The sequence below is a fragment of the Pelophylax lessonae genome, assembly GCF_965119305.1.
Source record: "Pelophylax lessonae genome assembly, chromosome: 7".
Classification (NCBI taxonomy): domain Eukaryota; kingdom Metazoa; phylum Chordata; class Amphibia; order Anura; family Ranidae; genus Pelophylax; species Pelophylax lessonae.
This window is the reverse complement of record NC_138774.1, coordinates 270337214-270363249: the sequence shown is the minus strand read 5'-3', so window position 1 is coordinate 270363249 and position 26036 is coordinate 270337214. Positions and strand designations below refer to the sequence as shown.

The 26036-nt window shown below is 44.9% G+C and overlaps 1 protein-coding gene across 2 annotated transcripts in view; it reads right to left on the bottom strand.

Annotated features, from left to right (window-relative positions):
- Positions 1–24533, bottom strand: part of URM1 (ubiquitin related modifier 1) — a gene marked incomplete at its 5' end in the record, with an annotated part of 45613 nt that extends 21080 nt beyond the window's left edge. The window contains 2 exons of one of the 2 annotated variants that reach the window (XM_082264513.1): positions 14820–14890; positions 24450–24533. In XM_082264513.1, the coding sequence (XP_082120639.1) occupies positions 14820–14890; positions 24450–24484 (106 nt within the window). Of the gene's footprint in view, positions 1–14819; positions 14929–24449 lie in introns of those variants that run through there. The other variant, XM_082264512.1, reaches the window with a different exon arrangement.
- Positions 24534–26036: the final 1503 nt, after the last annotated feature.

Genomic DNA, 26036 nt, shown 5'->3' with positions numbered 1-26036 from the left:
ATGTCTGACTAAAGAACTGTGTAGGTTTCCACTGCTAGCCTATCCTGAAAATGTTAGCTAGCTCTCATGCTAATCCAATGACATCAATAACTCACCGTCCCAGAACAAGCATGCAAACCAGGAGTTCTCACTTTACTTGGTGCATGCTTGTTCCTGGGACAGCCAAGTAACTAGCAATTTCAGGAGATCACCAATTTCCATATTTTTCTAAAAACAGGGTTCTTGTCATGGGTTACATTTGTATATACAGTACATTTGGCAGCTTCACCGGAGTTCAAAGCATGCCGTGTCTTATATCATGGGATGCTGTTTCTGAAAACCAGCGGCAGGTGGCAATAAAAAGGAACAGAGATTATTCAGTACTGTACAGCGAGCTGCCAGAATGATGAAGGCTGCTACTGTAAATCAGATATCATGGCTCTGCCGTTGAGAATCCTACCATTTCTTTGTTAGGAATGGGCTGCATGGGCCTGTACACTTGTACCAGGTTTTAATAGCCCTCTGGTTACTCATTAGACAGAAGGAAAGGCCCCTTCCCAGACTGGGAACAATGGGGATAGCGAGCTGATGCTGGGCTCTCCATGGTAACTGCCCTATACAATAGCTTCCCTGGACAGAGAATGTGGGCGGGTGGGAAGCAGGCACAACTATCTGACCTTCCTGAGTCAGGCTGATAAACGAGCCTTCGCATCCCTGCACCTGACCCTGCAATGACCAGCGCCGCTCTCCGTTACATGCAGCAGCCATGGCTCTCTGCCCTTCCTACGCAGTGGGCGTCATCCCCCCCGTTCACCATATTGTCGGGGCTCAGCAGCGTCTACAGCGATCTCTGGCGTGTGAACCAAATGTAAAGATCACTGCTGTACTAGATGCTGGATTTGCCAATGTAATTTGACCGCTTTCTAAAATTACATTATTATTTTTTTATCTGAGGGGAATGCTGGTCTTAAGCCCTTTTTATAAAATTGTTCGCATTTTTTAATAAGCCCTATTGAAGAACAATTGCAGCCAATAAATACATATTACCAACAATATGCTGATTTATCCAGATAATCCTCCAATGGCACTTTTCCACTGCAAGTACCGGCTTGGCTCCACTCGGCTCTGCTTGGCTCGGTTTGGTTTGCCACTGCATGGTACCGCATGGTACGGTGTTGGAACGGTTCGGTACGGTTTGCTTTTCCACTATAGTACTAAGTGGGTGGGATAACAACGATTCTCTGACCAATAAGTGGCTAGTAGTGTCAAACAGTCAAGGCTGCATGCAAAGGATTGTGGGATATGGTACGGCCCTCTTGGAACCACAACCGAGGTGGTACTGTTTAAGCGAGCCGAACCGTTTGGTTCCATGCAGTGGAAAAGCGCCTCAAGTGTGCTAAAGGCAGAAAGTGCACTCAAGGTAAAACCCAACTCCATATTTACTGTTCCTATAGTCTGTTGGGGCCTATTCCCTTTACTGAGATTCTAGGAATACAAAGCTTCTTCGGAGGCTGGGTTCACACTTATGCGTTTCTCCGCATCCAATTCGCATGACAGGAGATTACGACCTGCTCTTAAACGGAGTTCCACACCGCCTCCAAAAATTAAAAGTCAGCAGCTACACATACTGTAGCTGCTGACTTTTAGTATTAGGACACTTACCTGCACCCGCCCCTGAAGCCGCAAGGCTTCACTGCCTGGTTTCCCTTACCAGGCAATGGCGGCGGCAGCACCCAACAGCTGATGGAAACATTGGCTGTGGTGCGGACATCGCTGGACTGACCAGCGATGTCCGCACCACAGCCAATGTTTCCATCAGCTGTTGGGTGCTGCCGCCGCCATTGCCTGGTAAGGGAAACCAGGCAGTGAAGCCTTGCGGCTTCAGGGGCGGGTGCCTACTGCGCATGCGAAGGGCGCTGCGCATTCCTATTAACTCGGCGGCAGGGGAAGGAGGAGAGGGCCAAACTTCTGAGAGACGGCGCCGCGGCACCATATCCCGGAAGTGGGTACCCCCCCTCCCCCCTTAAAGGTGCCACATGTGGCACCGGAGGGGGGTAGTAAACAAATGAGCAGAAGTTCCACTTTTGGGTGGAACTCTGCTTTAATTGAGCTGGTTCACACATCTCCGTGGCTGCTGCAGAGCAGATTGCACAGGGGTCCTGTGCGTCTTTGGCTCCATTTCAGGTCCGAATTGAGGCACAAAATTTGGGCCTGATTCGTCCCTGAAGCAGAGAACAGGGGCGGACTGGACCCCTGCTGTGAGCCGAATCTTCATTAGATGTGAACCCAACCTGATTGGCTGAGACAGAATTTGTAACATCATCTGTCCTCCTCTCTGCCTCAGCCAATCAGACGAATCTTTGCATTCATTCATAGAATACAAAGCTCCCTATGCATTATTGGACAGCGCTCAGCCCGATTCGATTTTGTTCCGTGAAACGGATTGGAAAGTCTTCATTCCACAGCCTGAATACATCGCTGTATACTGTATGTAGATGAGGTTACACACACTTTATACAGCGCGCACAGTCGCTGCATCTCATTGGAGGAAATAGTTTGTGGCCCAAATTATTATTTAAAGGCACAGTAAACATGGAGTTAGGCTCTACCTAACTTTGCATTGTATTAACAAAGTTCCTCACATGTTCAGTGGGTGTATCTGCTACCGGAAACCTACGTTGTATAACCTACTTTCATTCTGCTTCATGTATATTTACCTAGACTCAGGCAGCCAAGGTAAGTAGGATCTATGATTAGTGGCTACAATGAAGTTAGATTGTGGATAAGGCTAAAAAGGACACCAAGTCAATCCTGGAAAAACCGAATGTTCATAGAAATCAGAATTTCAGTGGGCAAGATACAGTAGGGAGCCTAGTGTTGGCCAATCTGGAATTCCTATACTGCATTATACACAGGTGAGCAAAAAAAAGCTCCCAAATTACGAAAAAAAACGGAAGCAGTACACCTGTTCACTATATTTTATTCCAGTTCTGGATAAAGTGGGGAAGTGTCAGATACTTTGCCAGAATTTTACTGCTCTGCTCCTGTTGGAAGAAATCAACCCTCACTACTTGTCCTGGTAACCATTATCCCTGAAATGAAAAGGAACTCTGAACTTTAACAGTTGTCAAAGGAACAGGGGGAGAAGAGCTTTCCCGCAGCAGTGAAAACTGTAAAGCGTGGGGGTTTCCCAGACTTTAGGAGACGTCCATTCAAATGATATCATTAGCTGGGCTAGTTTGGTAATATCCAGATTAGCTGATGTCCTCCGTCAGACTTGCAGGACAGACTGCTGTTTGTGCCTACTTGGCTTTAAGATCAGTAAGACAATGCAGTGGCTGGCCTCCAATACGTTACAGATTTGAGCTGTAATCAAATTAGTGTAAATGGGCATTTGTGATCAGTTTGTGGAGCATTTCTCAGAAAAGTGTGAATGCAGTATTTGAATTTTAAACTGTATCTTATGGAACAGTGGTTACTCTAACCCTAAAATTATCTTAAATGACTGCGTACACTAACAGCTGAAATAAGAGGACCAAGGCCAGCCATAGATGGTTCGAATGTTGGCCGGTTTCTGCCGAACCATGTATGGGCAGGTTGATCGATCTATCAACTTTGTTATAACCATCCTGCCGGATATTACATGCAATTATCGCTAGCGGCTGGTATAGCCGCTAGCAATAATCCACTGAATTCTCCCGGCAGGGACAGCTTCCACCGACATCTCCACTGGAGAATACAATGACTTTGCGGGAGAGATTCCCGTTTCAACATTGTCTGTGGAATCCGTGGTTGCAGGAAAGAAATTAACTCCGTGTATGGCCTGCTTTATACTTACCTGTCGTTGACTGCTTATGGAACCACAGAATGCAGCAAGGCCCTACACATACTTACATAGTATTTGAGGTTGAATAAAGACAACAGTCCATCCAGTTCAACCTGTGCAGGTGTGGGTGTGTCAGAGGTGTCACCTCTGGGTGAGTCTAGGATGGAAAAGGACCTGGGGGTACTGGTAGACAACAGGCTTGGCAGTGGCATGCAATGCCAAGCCGCTGCAAGCAAAGCCAACAGAATACTGGGATGTATAAAAAAGGGGATTCACTCCAGAAATAAAGAGATTATTCTTCCACTCTACAAGACTCTGGTCCGGCCACATTTGGAGAATGCTGTCCAGTTCTGGGCACCGGTCCTCAGGAAGGATGTGCTGGAACTGGAGAGAGTCCAGAGAAGGGCAACAAAAATAATTAGGGGAATGGAGGACATCAGCTATGAGGAAAGACTACAAGCACTGAACTTATTCTCTCTGGAGAAGAGACGATTGAGGGGGGATATGATATCAATGTACAAATACTGTACTGGTGACCCTAGCATATGGAAAAACCTATTCAGAGAAAGGGAATACAATAAGACACGTGGCCACTCACTAAAACTAGAGGAAAGGCGGTTTAACCTTAAAATACGCAGGGGGTTCTTCACTGTAAGAGCAGTAAGGATGTGGAATTCTCTTCCACAAGCAGTGGTATCAGCAGGAAGCATCGATAGTTTCAAAAAACTATTGGATGGACACCTTAAAGACCACAACATACAGGGGTATGCAATGTGCGGACTGATGTATTTTTTTCAACCTCACTAACTATGTAACTATGTAAGTGATGATATTCATTTCTCATATCCCTGAATATTGTGTCTTTGAGATGCACGTCCAAGAGTCTTTTAAAAGTATCGATACTGCCCGCTGATACCACCAATTGTGGAAGAGAGTTCCACATTCTTACCGCCCTGACAGTGAAAAAAAACCCTACGCAGCTTAAGGTTAAACCGCTTCTCCGCTAATCTCATTGTGTGGCCACGTGTCCTCTTACACTCTCTGAGACTAAATAGTTTATTTCCTATGCTGGGATCGCCATTGAGGCATTTGTAAATCGATATCATGTCCCCTCTCAGGCGTCTTTTCTCCAGGGAGAATAAATTAAGCGCTTGTAATCGCTCCTTGTAATGAAGATCCTTCAATCCCCTAATCAGTTTAGTTGCCCTTCTTTGGACTCTCTCTAGTTCCAGCACATCCCTTCTGAGGATTGGTGACCAGAACTGGACAGAATACTCCAGATGTGGCCGGACCAGAGTTTTATAAAGTGGTAGGATTATAGTTTTATCTCTGGAATACATCCCCTTCCTTATGCATGCTAATATTCAGCCGGCATTGGTGACCAGAACTGGACATCTAAAACACTCAGAAGTATAGAGAGATTCTTCTTGGAGATTCTTTGTGTGGCTTAGCTCCTCAAGAAAGCAAAAGGTCAGAGACACAGGTATTAGTCCTCTTCTTTTACAGGGAGCTCCGTTAACTTTATACAGTGATACCTTGGTTCACAAACGCTTCTGTTCACGAACAACTCGGTTCACGAACAGAAAAGTTCATAAAAAAATGCTCCGGTTCACGAACTCCGCTTCGGTTCACGAACAGGAGCCATGGCCATTTTAATGCTATTTCCAGGCTGTCACGTGGTCGTGACTTCCTGTAGGAAGATCGTGGAGAGAAGAAGAGACACAGAAAGAAGTACTGTGAAGACACTTTTTGCTTTTTAGTGTGCTTTTTAGCACATACAGTACTGTGCTGTATTGTATTTCACAGCCTCCCACCTGCCTTCCTCCATGCCAGAAGTCATCTCAAGCAAGGTTAGTGTTCTCTCTTTATACATTACTATACTGTACTAATGTGTATTGTAATTTGTTTCATATTTTTGTGCTTCAGAAACCCCAAAAAAAAAGAAGGTCAGAACGGATTAACTGGATTTACATTGAACCCTATGGGAAAATGTGCCTCGGTTCACAACCAATTTGGTTCGCGACCAGAGTCAGTTCACGAATTAATTTCGTGAACCGAGGTATCACTGTATTATAGGATGACGGAAACCCTCCCAACACAAATTCAAAGGTTTATAGAAACTATCGCTATAAAAAAATAAATGAATACAACAGCCTCTGCTATAATGGCTGCTGACCACTTTGGTATGAAGCCCCAACTTGGCAGTCTAACCAAGACATGTGAAGGACCTGAGCTGCTCTGAGTCGAAAAAAACTCCTCAGTGTCTATTCAGTAGGTTCAAAAAAGGAAGAAACATTGGTGATACACAGGACCAACCTTAAGTGGAAATCTAGTAGAAAATCTGCCGAAAATTCCCGTCCGAGGTAAAATCGTACGATTTTCGGCTAGTGTGTACACAACTTTCAGCAGGCGATGCCGACATTTTCAACTAAAAAAAACAGAGGGACAAACACCAAAATATTTTAATCGTCCGTCCCCAGACGACCAATTTTCGTTTAATGTGTATGCAGTACGTCCACGAAAAATCGGATACGAAAGACCGCGCATGATCTGAAGTTGCTGACGACATGGACGTCTAGGCACAAATGCCCCAAAAAAAATAAATAAAAAAATTGGAACGAGAAATTTTGTGAACATTTATGCACGGTCAACTAAAAACGGTTATGAACGCTGAGCAAGAGAGAGAAAAATCGGAGGATATTTCGTCCAATTTCCGTCAAGTGTGTACGGGCCTTTACAATGAAGGTGGGAATGGTAAGTGGGAGATTACCACTATCCAATGCTATGGTGAGCCCTATTGTTTTTTTTTTTTTTGTTAAGACTGATGGGATTTGATTTTTCTTGTGTTAGTTGTAGGCATACTTTTTATTTTACCTTTAAACATAAAGCACAACATTTTCAAGCCTTAGCCCTGTAGGAGGCCTGGCCACAGGTAGCCAGTGCATTTGATAAGTGAACAGTCTGGGACTCTGGGTGGGATTGAGAGGGATCAATATCAAGATAATGGGGTAGCAGGAAAACTTCACAGATGTGTTGACTCTCTGTTTAATTAAGCAGAAAGTGGTCCTTTTGAAAAGCAATTTCGCGCAGGGGGCTCAGCGCTGAGCAAACAGTGGCGGTCAGTTAGCAGGAGGGGGGCAGAGGGAGTGGGAGGAGGGCACTAGAACAGCTGGCATCATCTTCTGTGTGAGCTGCATCCTAATCAGTTTAAAGAGTTCCCAGCATAGCCAACCCCCCACCTTATGCAGTATCCTGACAATAAATTCCATAGAGACATAGGCTGCTCCTAGACTGTCCCCCATGTAACACTCCTAATCACTCGTCCCAAATAAATGGAACTGTAGCGAGAGGCCATATTCCCTAACTTCAGTAATGAATAAACTTAAAGCAGTATTAAACCAAAAAGCAAACATTTATTCATTTTGCAGCTTACCAATTCTTAGATGTGATAGCTGTATTCGTTTCCTTTTTTAGTCTTTCTTCTATTTTTATCTGGTTATCCAGCCAGCAAGTCTGTTTTTCAAAACCACAAGCTCTCCAGCACAATGTATCAGTTTACACGGATGAGGAAATCCACTTAATACTGCCAGGGGTGACTAAAATGACCAGCTTTCATTTATTTGCATAAAACCTTTATCCCAAAAGAAAAAAAAAATGTTTGCTGTAACTGCCCATTAAAGCGGAGTTCCACCCAAAAGTGGAACTTCCGCTCATTTGCTTCCTCCCCCCTCCGGTGCCACATTTGGCACCTTTCAGGGGGAGGGGGGGGGGGAACGGGTACCTGTTAGAGGTACCCTCCCCCACTTCCGGGATACGGCGCAGCAGCCCCGTCCCTCGGAAGTTTGGCCCCCCCCTCCTCCCCCCCGCCGCCGAGCCAATCCAAATGCGCAGCGCGTTTCGCGCATTAGGGACCCACCCGTGAAGTCGCAAGGCTTCACTGCCAGGTTCCCTGACCGGCAATGGTGGCGGCAGCACCCGACAGCCGATGGAAACATCGGCTGCGGTGCTGACATTGCTGGACTCCAAGACAGGTAAGTGTCCTAATATTAAAAGTCAGCAGCTGCATTATGTGTAATTTTTTTTTGGGGGGGGGGGCAAAACTCTGCAGAACTCCGCTTTAAGTGTGAGCTGGAGTTTGGCTTCAATTTGTTAGTATATTTACATCTGCTAATGCATTTCTTCTAGATTGTAAGCTCTAACGAGCAGGGCCCTCTAGTTCCTCCTGTTTTGAACTGTATTGTAACTGTATTGTCTTCCCTTCCATTGTAAAGCGCACCGTTTTCTTTCTAAAAATAAAAGCTAAAATAAATAGGAAAAAAAAAAAAAGTTAAAGCGTCCCATCCCGGTTAGCTCACACGAAGAAGCGAACGCATACACAAGTCACGCCCACATATGTAAAAGGTGTTCAAACCATACATGTGAGGTATCGCCCCGATCGTAAGAGCGAGAGAAATAATTTGACCTCTTGACCTCCTCTGTATCTCTAAACTGTTAACCTGTAGAAATTTGTAAAGTGTCGCTTATGAGGATTTTTAAATACCAATGTTTTTTGCCATTCCGCGAGCGTGTTTTCCATTCCACAAGCGCAATTTTGAAGCATGACATGTTGGGTATCCATTTACTCGGCGTAACATTATCTTTCACATTATAGAAAAAATTGGGCTAAATTTACTTAATTGCATATAGAAAAGTAGTGCGCTCAACAAAATCGAATACATAAAAAATGCATAAGTAGAATATATATAACAATATGACAACGTGAATAGTGTAATAAACATAAACCACAAAAATAAACAGTGTCGCAATTGTGCAAAGAAAGAAACTTCAATCAATAAAGTCTCTCAAAGGGATACATAAGTGTGACAATGCACCAAACTCATGAAATCAAGTCTTTAAATGAAATAAAACGGATAAAGGTGATTTCTTCGAATCTTGCAAATGTGAACCCAATAGTCCGTGAGACAAAAACAAGTGAAGTGGCCCCTTTGCAAATTCCTCTAGACATCAAATAATGTAGTGACCACACATTCCACTCGCAGTGATGAAAACATGTCCGGTGTCACCCAAGTGATAATGTAGGCTTCTTACCAGAAATACATGGAGGGTAAACTTTAAACTAATGTTGGTTTATGGATTCCTATATACAGATGGTGCACAGAAACAACACATGGGACATATGAAGCTTTTCCATTCCCAGGGGCGTATCAGGCTCTCATATGTGAATGATGGTATCTGTATTACTCCCCCAGAAGTAGGAAAAAATAAAGTGCCAATAGTGCATTACCCTTGATAACTAATTTATTAAACGAGAAATAACACTTACATGGCATTAGAAGAAAACACGCAAACAATGATTCCTGTTGAAAGACGTGGCCGCCTGCAGTGTGGACCGCGTGGTGTGACAGGGTGGCATCTCCCTCCGACGCGTTTCTCCTCTCTAGGCGTCAGCTGGGACCGGAGATTTATCTATTTATTTCATTTAAAGACTTGATTTCATGAGTTTGGTGCATTGTCACACTTATGTATCCCTTTGAGAGACTCTAATAATTTATTGATTGAAGTTTCTTTCTTTGCACAATTGCAACACTGTTTATTTTTATCACATTATTCACGTTGTTATATTGTTGTATATTCTACTTATGCATTTTTATGTATTAGATTTTGTTGAGCGCACTACTTTCTATATGCATTTCTTATTTTTACACTGTTCTTTTTAAAAAAAAAAAAAAGTTTTGATCACTTTTATTCCTATTACAAGGAATGTAAACATTCCTTGTGATAGAAAGAAGCAGGACAGGGCCTCTTTAATGTGAGATCTGGTGTCAAAAAGACCTCATATCTACACTAAAAAAAAAAAAAAAAGTAATTTTTTTTCATGATGAAAAAAATGGGCTTTTTAAATCCATTGCTAGGACGCTCCGGTCCTCCCAGGCCATAGAGTTGACCATCTTGCCCTCACTCCACTTCCTGCCTGAGGGGACAGTGGACCGGTTAGTTTTCCCCGCTCGGCTGTCATTACAAGGAGCGGGAGGGGACGTCTCCATCTCCCGCGGCCCACCGGAAGACCCGGGCAACCAGCCTGCATGGCCCGCCGAAGACCCGATCAGAGCCACATTCGGCTCTGATCGGTTCTCCATGCAAAAAGTGATGTCATGACTTGGCGTTTTGAATGCTTTTTAGTGCAGAGGAGGGGTTTGGGGTCTTTTACACAAGAGTACCTGTCAAGTAAAAAAAAATAAAAAAAATAATAAATAAAATTTTATATGTACGAAAATATTGGCCGTATCGGCCGATACTGATACACGATGACCAAAATATCGGTATCAGCATCGGCAAATGAATATTGGTATCGGCAATGAAAAAAAACGATATCGGTCGATCCCTAGTGCTTAGTCCAGTGATTACAATGCAGGTGAGTAAAATGTTCAATGTGGGCGACACCTCTGTGTTCAAGCCGCTCACCTTACTGCTGTAAGGCACAGCATGAGAAAAAAATTCCTGGGCTGCAGCTTCTATTTTGATAAAGTGTGTCCCCTATATTCCACGTCCTCTAATTGTGGTATTCTCCGTGTTGTATATGTAAAAGATGATATTGGAGATCCATAGCATAATTCCATTTATATAAATGTGTGTTTAATAGATAACGGCAGGGTACTCACTTTTTACAGCGTTTAAAATAAGATAACACCACGAGCGCCGAGCCCGTTCTCACATCCCTTCCGGTATTCTGGTGCCCTACGCGTTACGTCACAGCACGTGACTTGTTCAGGGGATCGCCATAGCCACCTAGGGCAGCACTTTTTTACATTTCTACTTCTAAATAGTTTGGGTATACTATATCAGTGCTGCTCGCTACACATAGGCTATTGCTCTTTCTCCCATTTTTTGATAGCGCGGGAGGCACACACTTTCCAATACTGGTGACTAGTCCATTGCCCGTAATCTGGCTTTTTTTGGCACCGCTTTTCCAGTATAGGTCCTCCTTAATGAAATGATTGAACATTCAAGTTGCCCGTTTGTATAACTGTGTGTTTAATAGAAACTCACTTTTTACAGCGTTTAAAATAAGGTAACACCACGAGCGCTGAGCTCGTTCTCACATCCCTTCCGGTATTCTGGTGTCCTACGCGTTACGTCACAGCACGTGACTTCTTCAGTGGATCACCAGAGCCACCTAGCACAGCAATTTACATTTCTATTTCTAAATAGTTTGGGTATACTATATTGGTGCTGCTTGCTACACATAGGCTATCACTCTTTCTCCCATTTTTTGATAGCGCGGGAGGCACACACTTTCCAATACTGGTGATTAGTCCATTGCCCGTAATCTGGCTTTTTTTGGCACAGCTTTTCCAGTATAGGTCCTCCTTAATGAAATGATTGAACATTCAAGTTGCCTATATACAGGCAAGGGATAGGACAGATTTGAGCACAGCTGGAGATGACCAGGCCATGTGAGGCTTTCCATCACAGCAATAAAACTTTAGACTTCATAAACACGACACTCCGGCAACCTTCCTTTTGACAATCTTTTGTAGCCGTTTACTGCTGAACCTATGTGAGCCTCACATAAAATTCCATTTCATCCTTAAGGGAACTCATCGAGACAGAAAAATCAATGGAATCTGCCACTGCTGACTTGCTTTTGAATGTGCATATTCCTGGACGTTCGCCACTATCCTTTTTTCCACTGTAGCCAATGTGTGACCAGGAACAGGCATAAGAATGCACACCTATGCAAAGACAGCCCTTGCAAAGGTGTACGCTTAAGTACGCCCATGCAAATGAGGCCCAAATTTCATAATAATAACAAAAAAATGAACCTACATCAACACAATACAGTGGTCTGATCGAAAGCCTATGAAAAAAGGTTATGTGTGTGTGTATATATATATATATATATATACACATAACCTTTTTTCATAGGCTTTTTAGGCTTATTAAGAGAATCCCTTAAATAAATGAAAAAACTGTGGATGACCCAACCTACCTAGAACTAAAATACAGATAAGGAGGGAGGTAGGTATAAAAAGACACACACGAATGCACCTCCGTAACTATTCATACATCAGTAAATTAATTCTGTAAATGAGAGTGGTGTAGGTACCTGATTGTGACCTGATATGGGCAGCACAGTAGCTAAGTGGTTAGCACTTCTGCCTAGCAGCATTAGGGTCGTTGGAGGAGGAAGGAGCGAACCAGGTATGCTATAGTGCAAGGGGCATGCTGGTAGGGAGAGAAAGCAGGGTGACAGAGATGAGCTCATTAATGTGCCGCTTGACCTTTTACTGTCGTGTCACATGGAAGGGGCGGGGAGGAGACCTGTAAGTGAAAATTAAACTGCAAAAGAGAAAAACCAGGTCCCCTCACCCGCTAGCTACAGTTATGCAGTATGGCAGAGCTGTGTAAATTTCAGGACTGGAAGGACAAAAATAAAAACCCTTTGTCGGGTAACACAGTTTCCATATACAGTATCTCACAGAAGTGAGTACATCCCTCACATTTTTGTAGATATTTTTTTATATCCTTTCATGTGACAACACTGAAGAAATGACACTTTGCTACAATGTAAAGTAGCGAGTGTACAGCTTGTATAACAGTGTAAATTTGCTGTCCCCTCAAAATAACTTAACACACAGCCATTAATGTCTAAACCGCTGGCAACAAAAGTGAGTACACCCCTAAGTGAAAATGTCCAAATTGGGTCCAATTAGCTATTTTCGCTCCCCGGTGTCATGTGACTCGTTAGTGTTACAAGGTCTCAGGGGTGAATGGGGAGCAGGTGTGTTAAATTTGGTGTTATCGCTCTCACTCTCTCATACTGGTCACTGGAAGTTCAACATGGCACCTCATGGCAAAGAACTCTCTGAGGATCTGAAAGAAACAATTGTTGCTCTACAAAAAGATGGCCTAGGCTATAAGAAGATTGCCAAGACCCTGAAACTGAGCTGCAGCATGGTGACCAAGACCATACAGCGGTTTAACAGGACAGGTTCCACTCAGAACAGGCCTCGCCATGGTTGACCAAAGAAGTTAAGTGCACGTGCTCAGTGTCATATCCAGAGGTTGTCTTTGGGAAATAGACGTATGAGTGCTGCCAGCATTGCTACAGAGGTTAAAGGGGTGGGGGTTCAGCCTTTCAGTGCTCAGACCATACACCACACACTGCATCAAATTGGTCTGCATGGCTGTCGTCCCAGAAGGAAGCCTCTTCTAAAGATGATGCACAACAAAGCCTGCAAACAGTTTGCTGAAGACAAGAAGACTAAGGACATTACTGGAACCATGTCCTGTGGCCTGATGAGACCAAGATAAACGTATTTGGTTCAGATGGTGTCTAGTGTGTGTGGCGTCAACCAGGTGAGGAGTACAAAGACAAGTGTGTCTTGCCTACAGTCAAGCATGGTGGTGGGAGTGTCATGGTCTGGGGCTGCATGAGTGCTGCCGGCACTGGGGAACTACAGTTCGTTGAGGGAACCATGAATGCCAACATGTACTGTGACATACTGAAGCAAGCAGAGCATGATCCCCTCCCTTCGGAGACTGGGCCGCAGGGCAGTATTCCAACATGCCAACGACCCCAAACACACCTCCAAGACGACCACTGCTTTGCTAAAGAAGCTGAGGGTAAAGGTGATGGACTGGCCAAGCATGTCTCCAGACCTAAACCCTATTGAGCATCTGTGGGGCAACCTCAAAAATAAGGTGGAGGAGCGCAAGATCTCTAACATCCACCAGCTCTGTGATGTCATCATGGAGGATTGGAAGAGGATTCCAGTGGCAACCTGTGAAGTTCTGGTGAACTCCATACCCAAGAGGGTTAAGGCAATGCTGGAAAATAATGGTGGCCACACAAACTATTGACTCAGTTTCAGGGTCTAGGCAATCTTCTTATAGCCTAGGCCAGGGATCCCCAAACTACAGCCCTGCAGCTGTTGCAGAACTACACATTCCATGAGGCATTGTAAAACTCTGACATTCACAGACATGACTAGGCATGATGGGAATTGTAGTTTCTGAACAACTGGAGGGCCGTAGTTCGGGAATCACTGGCCTAGGCCATTTTTATGTAGTGCAACAATTCTTTTTTTCAGATCCTCTGAGTTCTTTGCCATAAGGTGCAATGTTGAACTTCCAGTGACCAGTATGAGAGAGTGAGAGCGATAACACCAAATTTAACACACCTGCTCCCCATTCACACCTGAGACCTTGTAACACTAATGAGTCACATGACACCGGGGAGGGAAAATGGCGAATTGGGCCAAATTTGGACATTTTCACTTAGGGGTGTACTCACTTTTGTTGCCAGCGGTTTAGACATTAATGGCTGTGTGTTGAGTTATTTGAGGGGACAGCAAATTTACACTGTTATACAAGCTGCACACTCACTACTCTACATTGTAGCAAAGTGTCATTTCTTCAGTGTTGTCACATGAAAAGATAGAATAAAATATTTACAAAAAACGTGAGGGGTGTACTCACTTTTGTGAGATACTGTATGTATTTCATCCGTCTATTTAATTCTTTGGCAGGAGTTCAGTTTTAGACCCCGTTCACACAGGGGCGACGCTACTTGCTGGGGCGACCTGTGAAGTCGCGGTGAAGTCAATGCAGGTCGCCTCCAGGTCGCCCCGAAGTAGTACAGGACCCTTTTTCTAAGTCGGAGCGACGTGTGTCGCTCCTATTAGAACAAGACAAGTCGCGCTAGTGTGAATGGAGACTTAAAGGTGGATTGCCCCTTAAAAGAAATAGATATACTTTGCTAGTAACTAAGTAGTGATTTATACACACAGCTACATTACAATTAAAAAAAAATATAGTGAATAAAAAAGGAGTCTACCACTCCGAAAAAAACGTCACATTTATAGGTGTGTAAATAATTCACATATTCTGGTTCGAGGATCCCCAGCTAACCCATAAAACGTGTGCCGAGCAGGTGTATGAATGACCTGCACCTACCTCCAATCTCATCGTAATGGGGTAACCCTAAAACATCATTATGAAGGATACTCACAAGGATCTGGCCTGCTAGGCAAGGTCACCTGGTGTTTCTTGATCCCGTCAAATAGCAGCTCTGCGCCACCTCTGAAAAGAGATAATAAATACATGAGATATGCTGACATCCCCGCCACAGTGGAGGGGCTTTAACACACACACAGTAAAGTGCCACAACAGAGCCAGCAGCAGACAAAGGTTTCCCCGCAGGCTCCTGCAGGACACGGGCTACTCATTAGCATCTCTATGTCAGGCTCTCTTGGGTACCAACGAAGCGCTGGACAAGCTCAGTCCACAAAGATGACAGAAAACGACAGGAAGGTTTTATTTACTCCCATAGATGGGGGATGAACAGAGCATTTCCTACAGCTGAATTATTAAAACCAAATACAGGAGGTCAAAGAAATAAAACTGGCGGGGGCACATGACTAACCCGCTTCATTAAACGGAGTCTACAGTCTGTCCATTATTTTCCCAGTATATAGGTCTGGGAGATCAACCCGGATAATACAATGATCAATATGTGTTACAGTTTTTTTTCTAAATATAATGTAGTCATGTATTACATATGCAGATTTGGCTTCCTGCTTTGATTTGCAACACAATGGCTGTGCTTTGCTGCTCCTTTCACAATACAAGTCTTATGGCACTTTTCCACTGCAAGTACCGGCTCGGCTCTATTCGGCCCTGCTTGGCCCGGTTTGCTTTTCCACTGCTGGTACCGCATGGTACGGTGTTGGAGCGGTTCGGTACAGTACGGTATGGTTTGCTTTTCCACTAATGTAGTACTAAAGTTAAGTGGGTGGGATAACAACGGGGGGGGGGGATTCTCTGACCAATCAGTGGCTAGTAGTGACTGCATGCAAAGGATTGTGGGATATGGTACCGGGTATGGTACCTCTTGGAACCACAATCGAGTAGGTACTGTTTTTGAGAGCCCTACCGCACGTTTCCATGCAGTGGAAAAGCGCCGCTGTACCGTACAGAACCGTTCTTACACCATACCATTCGGTACCAGCAGTGGAAAAGCACAAAAGCGAGCCGAACCGTTCGGTTCCATGCAGTGGAAAAGCGCCATTAGGATAGCCATACAAGTTAAAGATTTTTCTCATTCAGAATATCCAAACAGGGGCTGCATCTGATTGGTTGCAGTCATTGTACAGCCGACAATTCTCTACTTGGCTCAGTTGACTTTCAGATCGAAGATTGCTGAGCTGGATGGTGCCAACAGGGCCACCCCCAGCTTAAATTTTGGGCAATTTAGTCAGAATTGGCGGAAATTCGAACTGTATATGGCCAGCATAAGAGTCATCTGACTCATTGAACAAATGCGCTGTGTCGCTGATATTTTATCTCAACAGTTGTTAAGCAGTATATTGTAGTGCATAGTCTGAAAACCTCTACACTTAAAGCTGAAGAGCAGGAATTGCAGCAATTGGTAAAGGAGAAGTTCACATTGCAAAATCTCTACCATCACACTCATCCAACTGCTTCCGAGGTTTCCCAGATTTGGGCAATATGAAACATATATAGTGGACCTGTCCTAAAGTCCGGAGGTATGGATTAGGGCAGGGATTCCCCTAACTACGGCCCTCCAGGTGTTCAGGAACTACAATTCTCATCATGCCTTGTCGTGTATGTGAATGTCAGAGTTCTACAATGCCTCATGGGATGTATAGTTCCGTAACAGCTGCAGGGCCGTAGTATGGGAATCCCTGGATTAGGGTATACACTTTGGTCGATACGGTTCTTCACGTGAACATACGGAGAGACCCATGGGAGTCACTATCGCAGATGCTACTTATCTAATCACTCGTATCTTTATGGCGACAAAGCAAACTATAGCGCGGTCATGGAAGACACCACTTCTTAGCTTTGAAGAGGTTAAGAACCGGATTCATGGTATGTTTAGTAATGAAAGATTGACAGCGATCCCTGAGGACAAGTATGACAAATTCCAATGGAATTGGCAGCCATGGATAAGCCATTTCCCGCCTTCTCAAAGGACCTCCCGATTTTTAGAACTGTAAGAGTTCCATGTGGAACAGCTCGAAATCCCCTGGGGTACCAGTCTTTCTCCCTTCTCTATTTCCAATCCCTCTCTCACACTTTTTTTCTTGCTGACTGCTCTTCTGTGCCTCCCTCCCTCATCATTGAGCTCCTGTAGGCTTCGGATGAACAGTATAGGCCGTGGCTGTATATATATTACTCCCCCCCTTCCCCCCCCCCTTTTTGTTTTGGCCAGGCCTCCCACTCATATCTTCCATTTGTGCCGCAGAATCGTGAAGATATCAGTGGCTCAGACTGCTATTGCCTCCATTTCCTGAATGTTGTTCTTTTGCCATTTTCCGTTAACAGATTACCCTTATGTCTTAGACCAGGGTCTTCTCCACCAGGGTTCCGTGGAACCCTAGGGTGCCTCCTGAGGTTGCTAGGGGTTCCTTGAGAAATGGGCAATTTCTGCCTCTCAGATAAGTTCCCAATGACACCATTGTTCCTTTTAGCTATCTGTAAAGGGGTAATTCTTCCCAATGATGACAAGAGTAAGGAGCATTCTTCCCACTGACTGTCACACTAATGTATCAGGAGTTGTAGATTTTTAAATTTTCAGCAGGGGTTACCCGAGACCAGAAATTTATTTCAAGGGTTCCTCTGTGTTGAAAAGGTTGAGAAAGCGGTCTTAGACGCTCAACTTATTCTCACAAATTGATGCCTTGTCTTATACATGTTCTGTTACAGTAGTAGATTGTTTCCGCTTTCATTTTGTTTTTGGGGAGCAATACTTGTCTTGTACAAAGTGTACTATTATTTTTATATTTTACACTTCGTCTTTGTACTGCCTCATTTCTCTTGTTATACTAAAAAAATTTTAACAAAAATTTCAGTGAGAAAAAAAAAAAAGGAGAAATTCACCTTTGGGAACGTTACATGTTCCACTCGTTTTTAGGGTGGAACATGTAACATGTTCCCGCTGTTGCAGCCGCTCCCTAATCCCTTCACTCATTGTGACAGCAGTATGGGGAGACTTTCCCCATATTGGCTGTCACTTTTTGACACGCCCACTTCATTCATTCACACAGCTCTGTGTGTGAAGGAACTACAAGCCCCAACATCCTTTGCGGCTGTCAACTTGTAGTTCTCAATGAACTACCATGGCACAGTGAAAAGAAGTCTGTGTTCAGGGAATTCCTCACTGGCAACTGGCATACTGCCCTAAACGCATGTACCACACGATGTACGGTCCAGCCGCATCAGCTGTCAGCCTCTCATAGAGTTTAACAGGCTGCCGATGCACCTGTACCCTTCGCCGCAGCTAAATGCCAAATGCCCAATGTGCAGTAGGGCCTTAGAAAAAAAGAGAGGCTGGTCGCACCCCTGGAGAAAGGAATAAAGCAATACTTCTTATTCCTCTACACCTAGGCAAAAAGAAACTTTTATCCACTTAAGCCCCGGAAGATTTTTCCCCCTTTCTGACCAGGGGGTATTTTGCGATTCGGCACTGCGTGACTTTAACAGACAATTGCGCAGTCGTGCGACGCTGTATCTAAACAAATTTGATGTCCTTTTTTCCCCCACAAACAGAGCTTTCTTTTGGTGGCATTTGATCCCCTGTGCGATTTTTTGATCATGCGCTATAATCAAAAAAAAAGCGACAATTTTGCAAAAATAATATTTTTCAAATTTTTTTATATGAAATTCCCCCCCAAAAAAATGTAAAAATCAAAATTTTTTTACATTTTTGGCCAATTTGCTGCTACCTAGGTTTGGTAAAAAAAAATCCCAATAAGTGTATTTTGATTGGTTTCCGCAAAAGTTATTGCGTTTACTAACTAAGGGAAAGATTTCTGTCATTTTTGGTGGTTTTTTTTTTAATGTGTAATGGCGGCGATCTGCGATTTTTATTGCGGGACTGCGACATTGCGGCGGACAGATCGGACCCTTGGCTGACATTTTTGACACTTTTGGGGGTATCAGTGACATTACTATAGTAATCAGTGCTATACATATGCACTGTTACTGTAAAAATGACACTGGCAGGGAAGGGGTTAACTTTATTAGAGATGCAGTGGCTATGTGTGTCCCTAGGGGCGTGCTTCTTACTGTGCAGGGATGAGGCTGTGTGTGTAACAGCACAGATCAACGGGTCCTACATAGCAGGACCGTTAGATCAGTGCTTTTACACAGGGAAGAATGATAGGCGGCTTTTTTTACATTAGCCTTCACAGCGGACGATCGCGAGTGACCGGAGGAACATCGGGTCCGCCGGTCACACGCACGGAGGTGATCGTGAACGAGCCGAGGCGGGCGCACACCTCCGGTGGTGTGCGCTCGCCCGCTATTGGCTCCCAGGCTAGTGACGTACCGGTACGTCACTTTGCCTGGCCAGGGCTGACCGCCGCAGTATATGTACTTGCGGCGGTCGGCAACCGGATAAAGTGACATGAAACTCGGTTTTTAAAAATAAATCCTATTCAAGCATGTATTCCGAACTCAAAAAAGTCCCTTCTTTTTCTCTCAGCCTCCTCCAAATTCAATTTCTTTTGTTGCTGTGATCCAACTTTCTGTTAGAGGGTGGCTATATTTGTTCTCCATGGTTTCCACTGTATGTAGGAATGTAGCCATCCTCTCTTGCTTGCTCCCGGGATGGACTATGAGATGTGTGGTGTGCATAGTAAAGCTGACCATTCTCATCGGGCTGTGGGGGGGGGGGGGGGGGGGCTCAATACCTTTCATGACTGCTCTGCCCTTAGAAAGTGGCTCCCTTCCTTTATGGGGCGATCCTCGTGAACAATCCAGGGGTGCACTTTAACAAATCTACACGGCAACGATAACACCCACCTGGAAGCAACATCACTCTGATACAATGCATTTCCATGCAAGTTCTGTTATCTTTGAAAACTAGGGCTAATATATTAGCTGGCTTTTTAACAAGAACCACCCCCCCCCTCCCTCCCACATATTTGTTTAGATGGCTTCCCAGGGGCCTACTCTTTGAATTTTATCGGATCGATACACTTAATGACACACTCCAATGCTAAGAAATATTTTCGTGCTTTGTCCTTTCCCCCTGAAGAAGAACCAAGATTTCGAAACATGTTGGGATGTCTATGTGAACTACTATCAGTATGCTCTCACACCCATGAGAACTGTATATTTCTTGTTCTAGACCCTAGCACAACATTCTATACCAGTGGCAGCCGGTCTATTGGGGGCGCAGGGGCACGGCCCCCCATCCATGCGTCCTGTCCCCTAATCTACATGCAGGACGTTGGACGCATGGATTCCAATAGGGGATTTTTATATTTTAATAGGCTTTGAAAACGGGTGGGCTCGGGGCACAGAGCACTGCGCCCTGAGCCAACCCATTTGTTTGACAATAGCGAATGAATATTCGCTATTATCCCACTGATTTGCCTCCCAGCCAATCAGTAAGCGGGTCCTGAGACCCCCTTTCCTGATTGGCTGAAAAGAGAAGCAATTTTACTGGCCATTGGCCAGGAAGAGGGAGGAGATGTATGGCTGGAGGAGAGTCACAGCCACTCGGGGAAGGAGCAGGTAAGGATGCTGGCTGTCCGGCTAGGCAGCCAGCCATCCGTCCCGGGAGGGGGTGGGCGATTTGATTGCCGGTGTTCTATCAGATCTCCCTACCCCATCAGAAATCCATACCCTCGTCATTTCCGGTTCAGAACCGCTGTGGATTTGTAATAAATAAGCTGTAGCCGCGTCACACGTCCTAGTGCGCATGAGAGCAATAGGGAGGGAAATTTCATAATATCGCAGCGGTCGGGCACACGTCCTAGTGCGCATGCGCGGCAACGGGTCGCAGGGAGATCTCTTATAACAAATATCCATCCGATCTCCATGCACCACACTGCACCGACCCAACAATGGGACAATATGTCCACTGTCCATTTGATGGCTATGTCCCATTGTCGGATCTGTGCAGTGTGGGGAATGGAGATCGGATGCATATTTGTTATAAGAGATCTCCCTGCCCGACCCGCATTCGCACTGACGTGCGACGTGGCTACAGCTGATGCAAGACGAATCCACAGCTGTTCTGAACCGAAAATTACGAGGGTATGGATTTCTCATGGGGTAGGGAGATCAGACAGAACACGGGGTGGGGTGTTGGTTTTGCCCCCCCCCCCCCAATTTTCATTCTCCAGCCGCCACTGTTCTATACTGGTACTGTTTCATTTTGACTGTTTTTGAGTGAAATTGTATCTTTCACTCTTTTTATAAAACTCTTTTTGAAATAAATTGTAAAATTTTATCCCTTTTTCACTTTTCGTTACTTTTCTACAAGTGTGTGCCTCGTTCAAACCCCGATGGGATTGGTTTGTCTATTTGTTATAGTAAAGTATACATAACCGCAACTAACTTGCACTGCTCGTTCAAAACAGGCAGAGGTAAAGGGAGAAAGTTAGAGGTTTGGGAGCTCATGGAAAACAATACAAGCAGGCAGAAAAACACAGCAAGAAACAATTTCCTGAAAATCAGATTACAGGGCCATTAAGTAGTGGATGTGATTGGATCATTTTTTGGAAAATAAGGATATTGTTTAATGTCACTTTAACCCTTGTAATGCGGGGGCCCCCAGGGTACAGGTAGTTTTTTTTTCTTGTGCCTGGAGTTCGGCTGTAAAGGTGACATCCCCAATGAACAAGGAGAGTGAGTAGTGCAGCAAGTGGGCATTTACTGGAACCCATCCCCTATATGGGTCTCTCTGCAGTAGCTGAAAGCTGGCGGGAGGACGAGAAGGAGAGGCCGGCTTTCAGCTGCTTCAGAGAGACCTATACAGGGGATGGGTTCCAGCTGTGGAGTACAAAATGAGGATGTAAATACAGCAATGGGGTTGTAAAAAAAGAGAAAAGGAAGAAGAGAACAAAAGTTTAGAAGGGGGGGGGGATAGGGGGTGGCTGACAATGCTAGTTGGAATTTCAGTGCAAGTAGAGGCGCTGTGATGTTGGCAGAGTGTAGGGTTAGACAAGACATACATGATTTGATTTTCTTTCCTTCCACCATGGTTGCTTGATTCCTCCATCAGCACATTCAGTGTTGATAGAGGAATGCCTCTTGCAGCGCTATTGTGTTCTGCCAGCAGGGAGTCTTCCTGAGCAGCAGCACACAATGTTTACTGCTGGCGGCTATAGCTGCCGGCTGTAATCACATAACAAAAATACGACAGACTGGTTGTATCCAAGTTAATTGAAAGATCAACTTGGGTACAACCAGCCTGCCTGTGGATGGATCGAATCTTGGCTGGTTCCTGCTGCACCAACCGAGATTCGATCCATCTATTGCTCATGACTGCAATATAAGCCATATTATTTATATTTCCTTTACTCACTGGACTTTGCACTCTCTTTTACATTTGTATGTGCACTATGTACATTTTATGATGAAGTTTTTTACAAGTTGTTTGTCCATATGTACACATGATTTCATCTTGGTGATTTATGCACGGCCGCCCGTGCCGTTTCTTTAGAGCGCATGCACCGATGACTTCATCGGCACAGTATACATTAACCACTTAAGCCCCCGGAAGATTTTACCCCCTCCCTGACCAGGGTTTTTTTTGCGATTTTCTACTGCGTGACTTTAACGGACAATTGCGCGGTCGTGCGACGCTGTACCCACATCAAATTGACATCCTTTTTTTCCCACAAACAGAGCTTTATTTTGGTGGTATCTGATCACTTGTGTGATTTTTACTTTTTTGCGCTATAAACAAAAAAAGAGCGACAATTTTGAAAAAAAAATATTTTTCACATTTTTTTATATGAAATTCCACCCAAAAAAATGTAAAAATCAAATTTTTTTATCATTTTAGGCCAATTTGTTTTCTGCTACATATTTTTGGTAAAAAAAAAGTAATAAGGGTATTTTGATTGGTTTGCGAAAAAGTTATTGCGTTTACTAAGGGAAAGATTTCTGTTATTTTTGGTGAGTTTTTTTTAACGAGTAATGGCGGCGATCTGCAATTTTTTTTTGCGGGACTGCGACATTGCGGCGGACAGATCGGACCCTTGACTGACATTTTCGACACTTTTGGGGGTACCAGTAACATTACTACAGTAATCAGTGCTATATATATGCACTGTTACTGCAAAATGACACTGGCAGTGAAGGGGTTAACTTTTTTGGAGAGGGAGGGGTTAAGTGTGTCCCTAAGGGCGTGCTTCTAACTGTGATTGGCTGTGGCTTGAGGTGTAGGAACAGAGATCAACGGTCCTACATAGTAGAACCGTATGATCACTATTCTTACACAGGGAAGAATGACAGGCGGCTTGTTTACATTAGCAACCTGCCTTTCTCCTGCTCTAACGGACAATCGCGAGTGACCGGCGGACATCGGGTCCGCCGGGCAGCTGCGCGGGGGGGGGGGGGTCCGTGACCGCCCGGGAGCGTGCCTACGGCGGCGCGCGCTCGCTCCCTAGACCCTCCCAGGCTAGCAACGTAGCCCTACGTCGCTTTGCCTGTGAGGGGCTGACTGCCGACGTAAATAGTCGTGCGGTGGTGGGCAAGCGGTTAATATTAGCTTACCTATGGGTGCAAACATTTGAATGAAGTTTACTTCCTCTTTAGGCCCCTTTCACACGGGCTTTCCGATCCGGTCCGCCTGTCAGTTTTTCAGGCGGACCTGATTGGACGCTCTATGCCGGCCCTATGGAGCAACGGATGTCAGTGGAGACATCTCCGCTGACACCCGCTGCTATCCGATCCTGTCTATGAAATCCAGACGCATGGAAATCCTATTTTCCATCCATCTGGAGGATCGGATTGGATGGGATCGGATGAAAATGGACAGTCGGTACGTTTTCATGCGATCTCCCATAGAGGACAGTGGGGATCTGACAGCTCAGTCTCTGAAAAGTAAGCGGAGACGGATCGGTCATCCACCTGCTCAGCGGGGATCGGTGGATCGATCCCCAGTGAGCAAAACGAGTCTGCCCGGGCGTGTGAAAGGACCCTTAAATGGTTAAACAGGAAATGGGATTTCTGGCAGGATCAACTGGTATTTTCCACTATCTCCTGCATGTTTCTTGAGACAAAACATGAGAGAGGTTTACATATTGAACAGATGTGCCTTTGTTTTATGAATATGTGAGATACTAAATGTCTATACCAGGGATATGCAAACTGTGGCCCTCCAGATGTTGCAGAACTACAAGTCCCACGAGGCATAGCAAGACTGACAGCCACAAGCATGACACCCAGAGGCAGAAGCATGCTGGGACTTGTAGTTCTGCAACATCTGGAGGGCCACAGTTTGCATTTCCTGTTTGCATTTCCCCTAACCCCCCTCCCCCATGGTGTTCTATGGAATCCTCTTGTGGAACACAGATGCTGTCATATCAGATCTCCTCTCTCATGTATTCAGGTATTGTGTGTACACCCCTAAGCCCCCCCCCCCGCCCCCTCCATGGTGTTCTATGGAATCCTCTTGTGGGACACAGATGCTGTCATATAAGACCTCTACTCCCATGTATGCAGGTATTGTGTGTACACCACCCTGTCTGATGTATATAGTAATGAGTTACAGAGCCCCCAACCTCTCCAGATGCCCCCCTAACACACAGCACTCTCTATATATCGCTAATATCCCCCCATAGCAGACAGAAATCCTAAACTCCCTGCTCACCCAAACTCCAGCTGCAGACATATGGGCGCCGCCATCTTGCTACTCTCACCGGAAGTGCCCCGCAGCGGAGGCGGAAGTGAGGGCCGTCATGGGTTGTTATGGTGACGAAACAGAGACAGTCCCAAGTTCCGTATAGAATAAATGTGCTGATGTCATATAACAGCTTAGAATGTCAGCTGAATGACTGTACTACAGTGAGAGAAGAGCTGCAGATAGTCTGCACACTGAGGGCTGTCATGGGCTTTGTTCAGTTCTTGACTTTATAAATAAAGATCATTGACAGGAGTGTGCAACCACATGAGCTTGCAATCTAATGCAGGGTCTCTCAGCCAGAGATCAGTGAGTTCTGGGAGGGCACATTAACCACTTCTGGAATGGAAGGATTTACCCCCTGAATGACCAGGCCATTTTTTGCGATTCGGCACGGCGTTACTTTAACAATTGCGCGGTCGTATGACGCTGTACCCAAATAAAACTGATGTCCTTTTTTTCCCACATATAGAGCTTCCTTTTGGTGGTATTTGATCATCTCTGTTTCTTTTTTTTGCGCTATAAACAAAAAAAAGAGCTACATTTCTGGGGGGGGGGGGGGGGGGGGAACACACAATATTTTTTATTTTCTGCTATATAACATTCCTAACATTCCCAATAAAAAAAATTGAAATCAAATTTTTCATCATTTTAGGCCAATTTGTATTCTGACACATATTTGTGTTAAAAAAAAAAAAAAATCCCAATAAGTGTATATTGATTGGTTTGCGGAAAAGTTATAGCGTCTACTAACTAGGGAAAAGATTTAGGTCTTTTTTTTTTTTTTAGTAATGGTGGCGGGACTGCGACATTGCAGCGGACAGATCGGTCCCCTAGCTGACATTATTGACACTTTTGGGGGCACCAGTGACATTACTACAGCAATCAGTGCTAAAAAATATGCACTGTTACTGTAATAATGACACTGGCAGGGAAGAGGTTAACCTAGGGGTGATCAAAGGGCTAATTATGAGCTTAGGGGAGTGTTTTCTAACTGTGGGGGGAGGGATCATTTCAAAGAGAACAACGGTCAGCTATGTTTACAACAGCCGACCGTCCTTCTCTTTCAGCGGGGAGCGATCGCGGGTGCCGCCGGTTCCAAGGATCGGCATCCCCGCTGCCTAGTGGGGGCGGGAGTACGGCGATTCGCGCAGCCGAGTCAGCCTGCCACAGTATATATGCGGTGGGTGGTCGGCAAGTGGTGAAGGGGTTTAGGACGCCGGGAGGCAGGTCGGAGTTTATGATCATGTGACCGCCATGATTGGCTGTTACAGTGGTCGCATGATCGGAAAGCTCTGGATTGCAAGCAGCAATCGTAAGCTATCCATTAGCCACAGGTAACTGTGCCATCAGTGTACAGGGCGCATTCACGCTCTCAGGAAAGCTGTATCCTACCAATTCCCGCAAATATGTAGCCGCTTGGCACCAAGGCCCACCCACCTTGCGTGTAGCCGGCCCCAACCGGTTAGGTAATAATTTTTTTGGTATACACAGGAGGTGTGTCCTATGTCTACATACTTTTGCTAATAGGGGTCCCTCGTTCCCATCTCAAAAAGT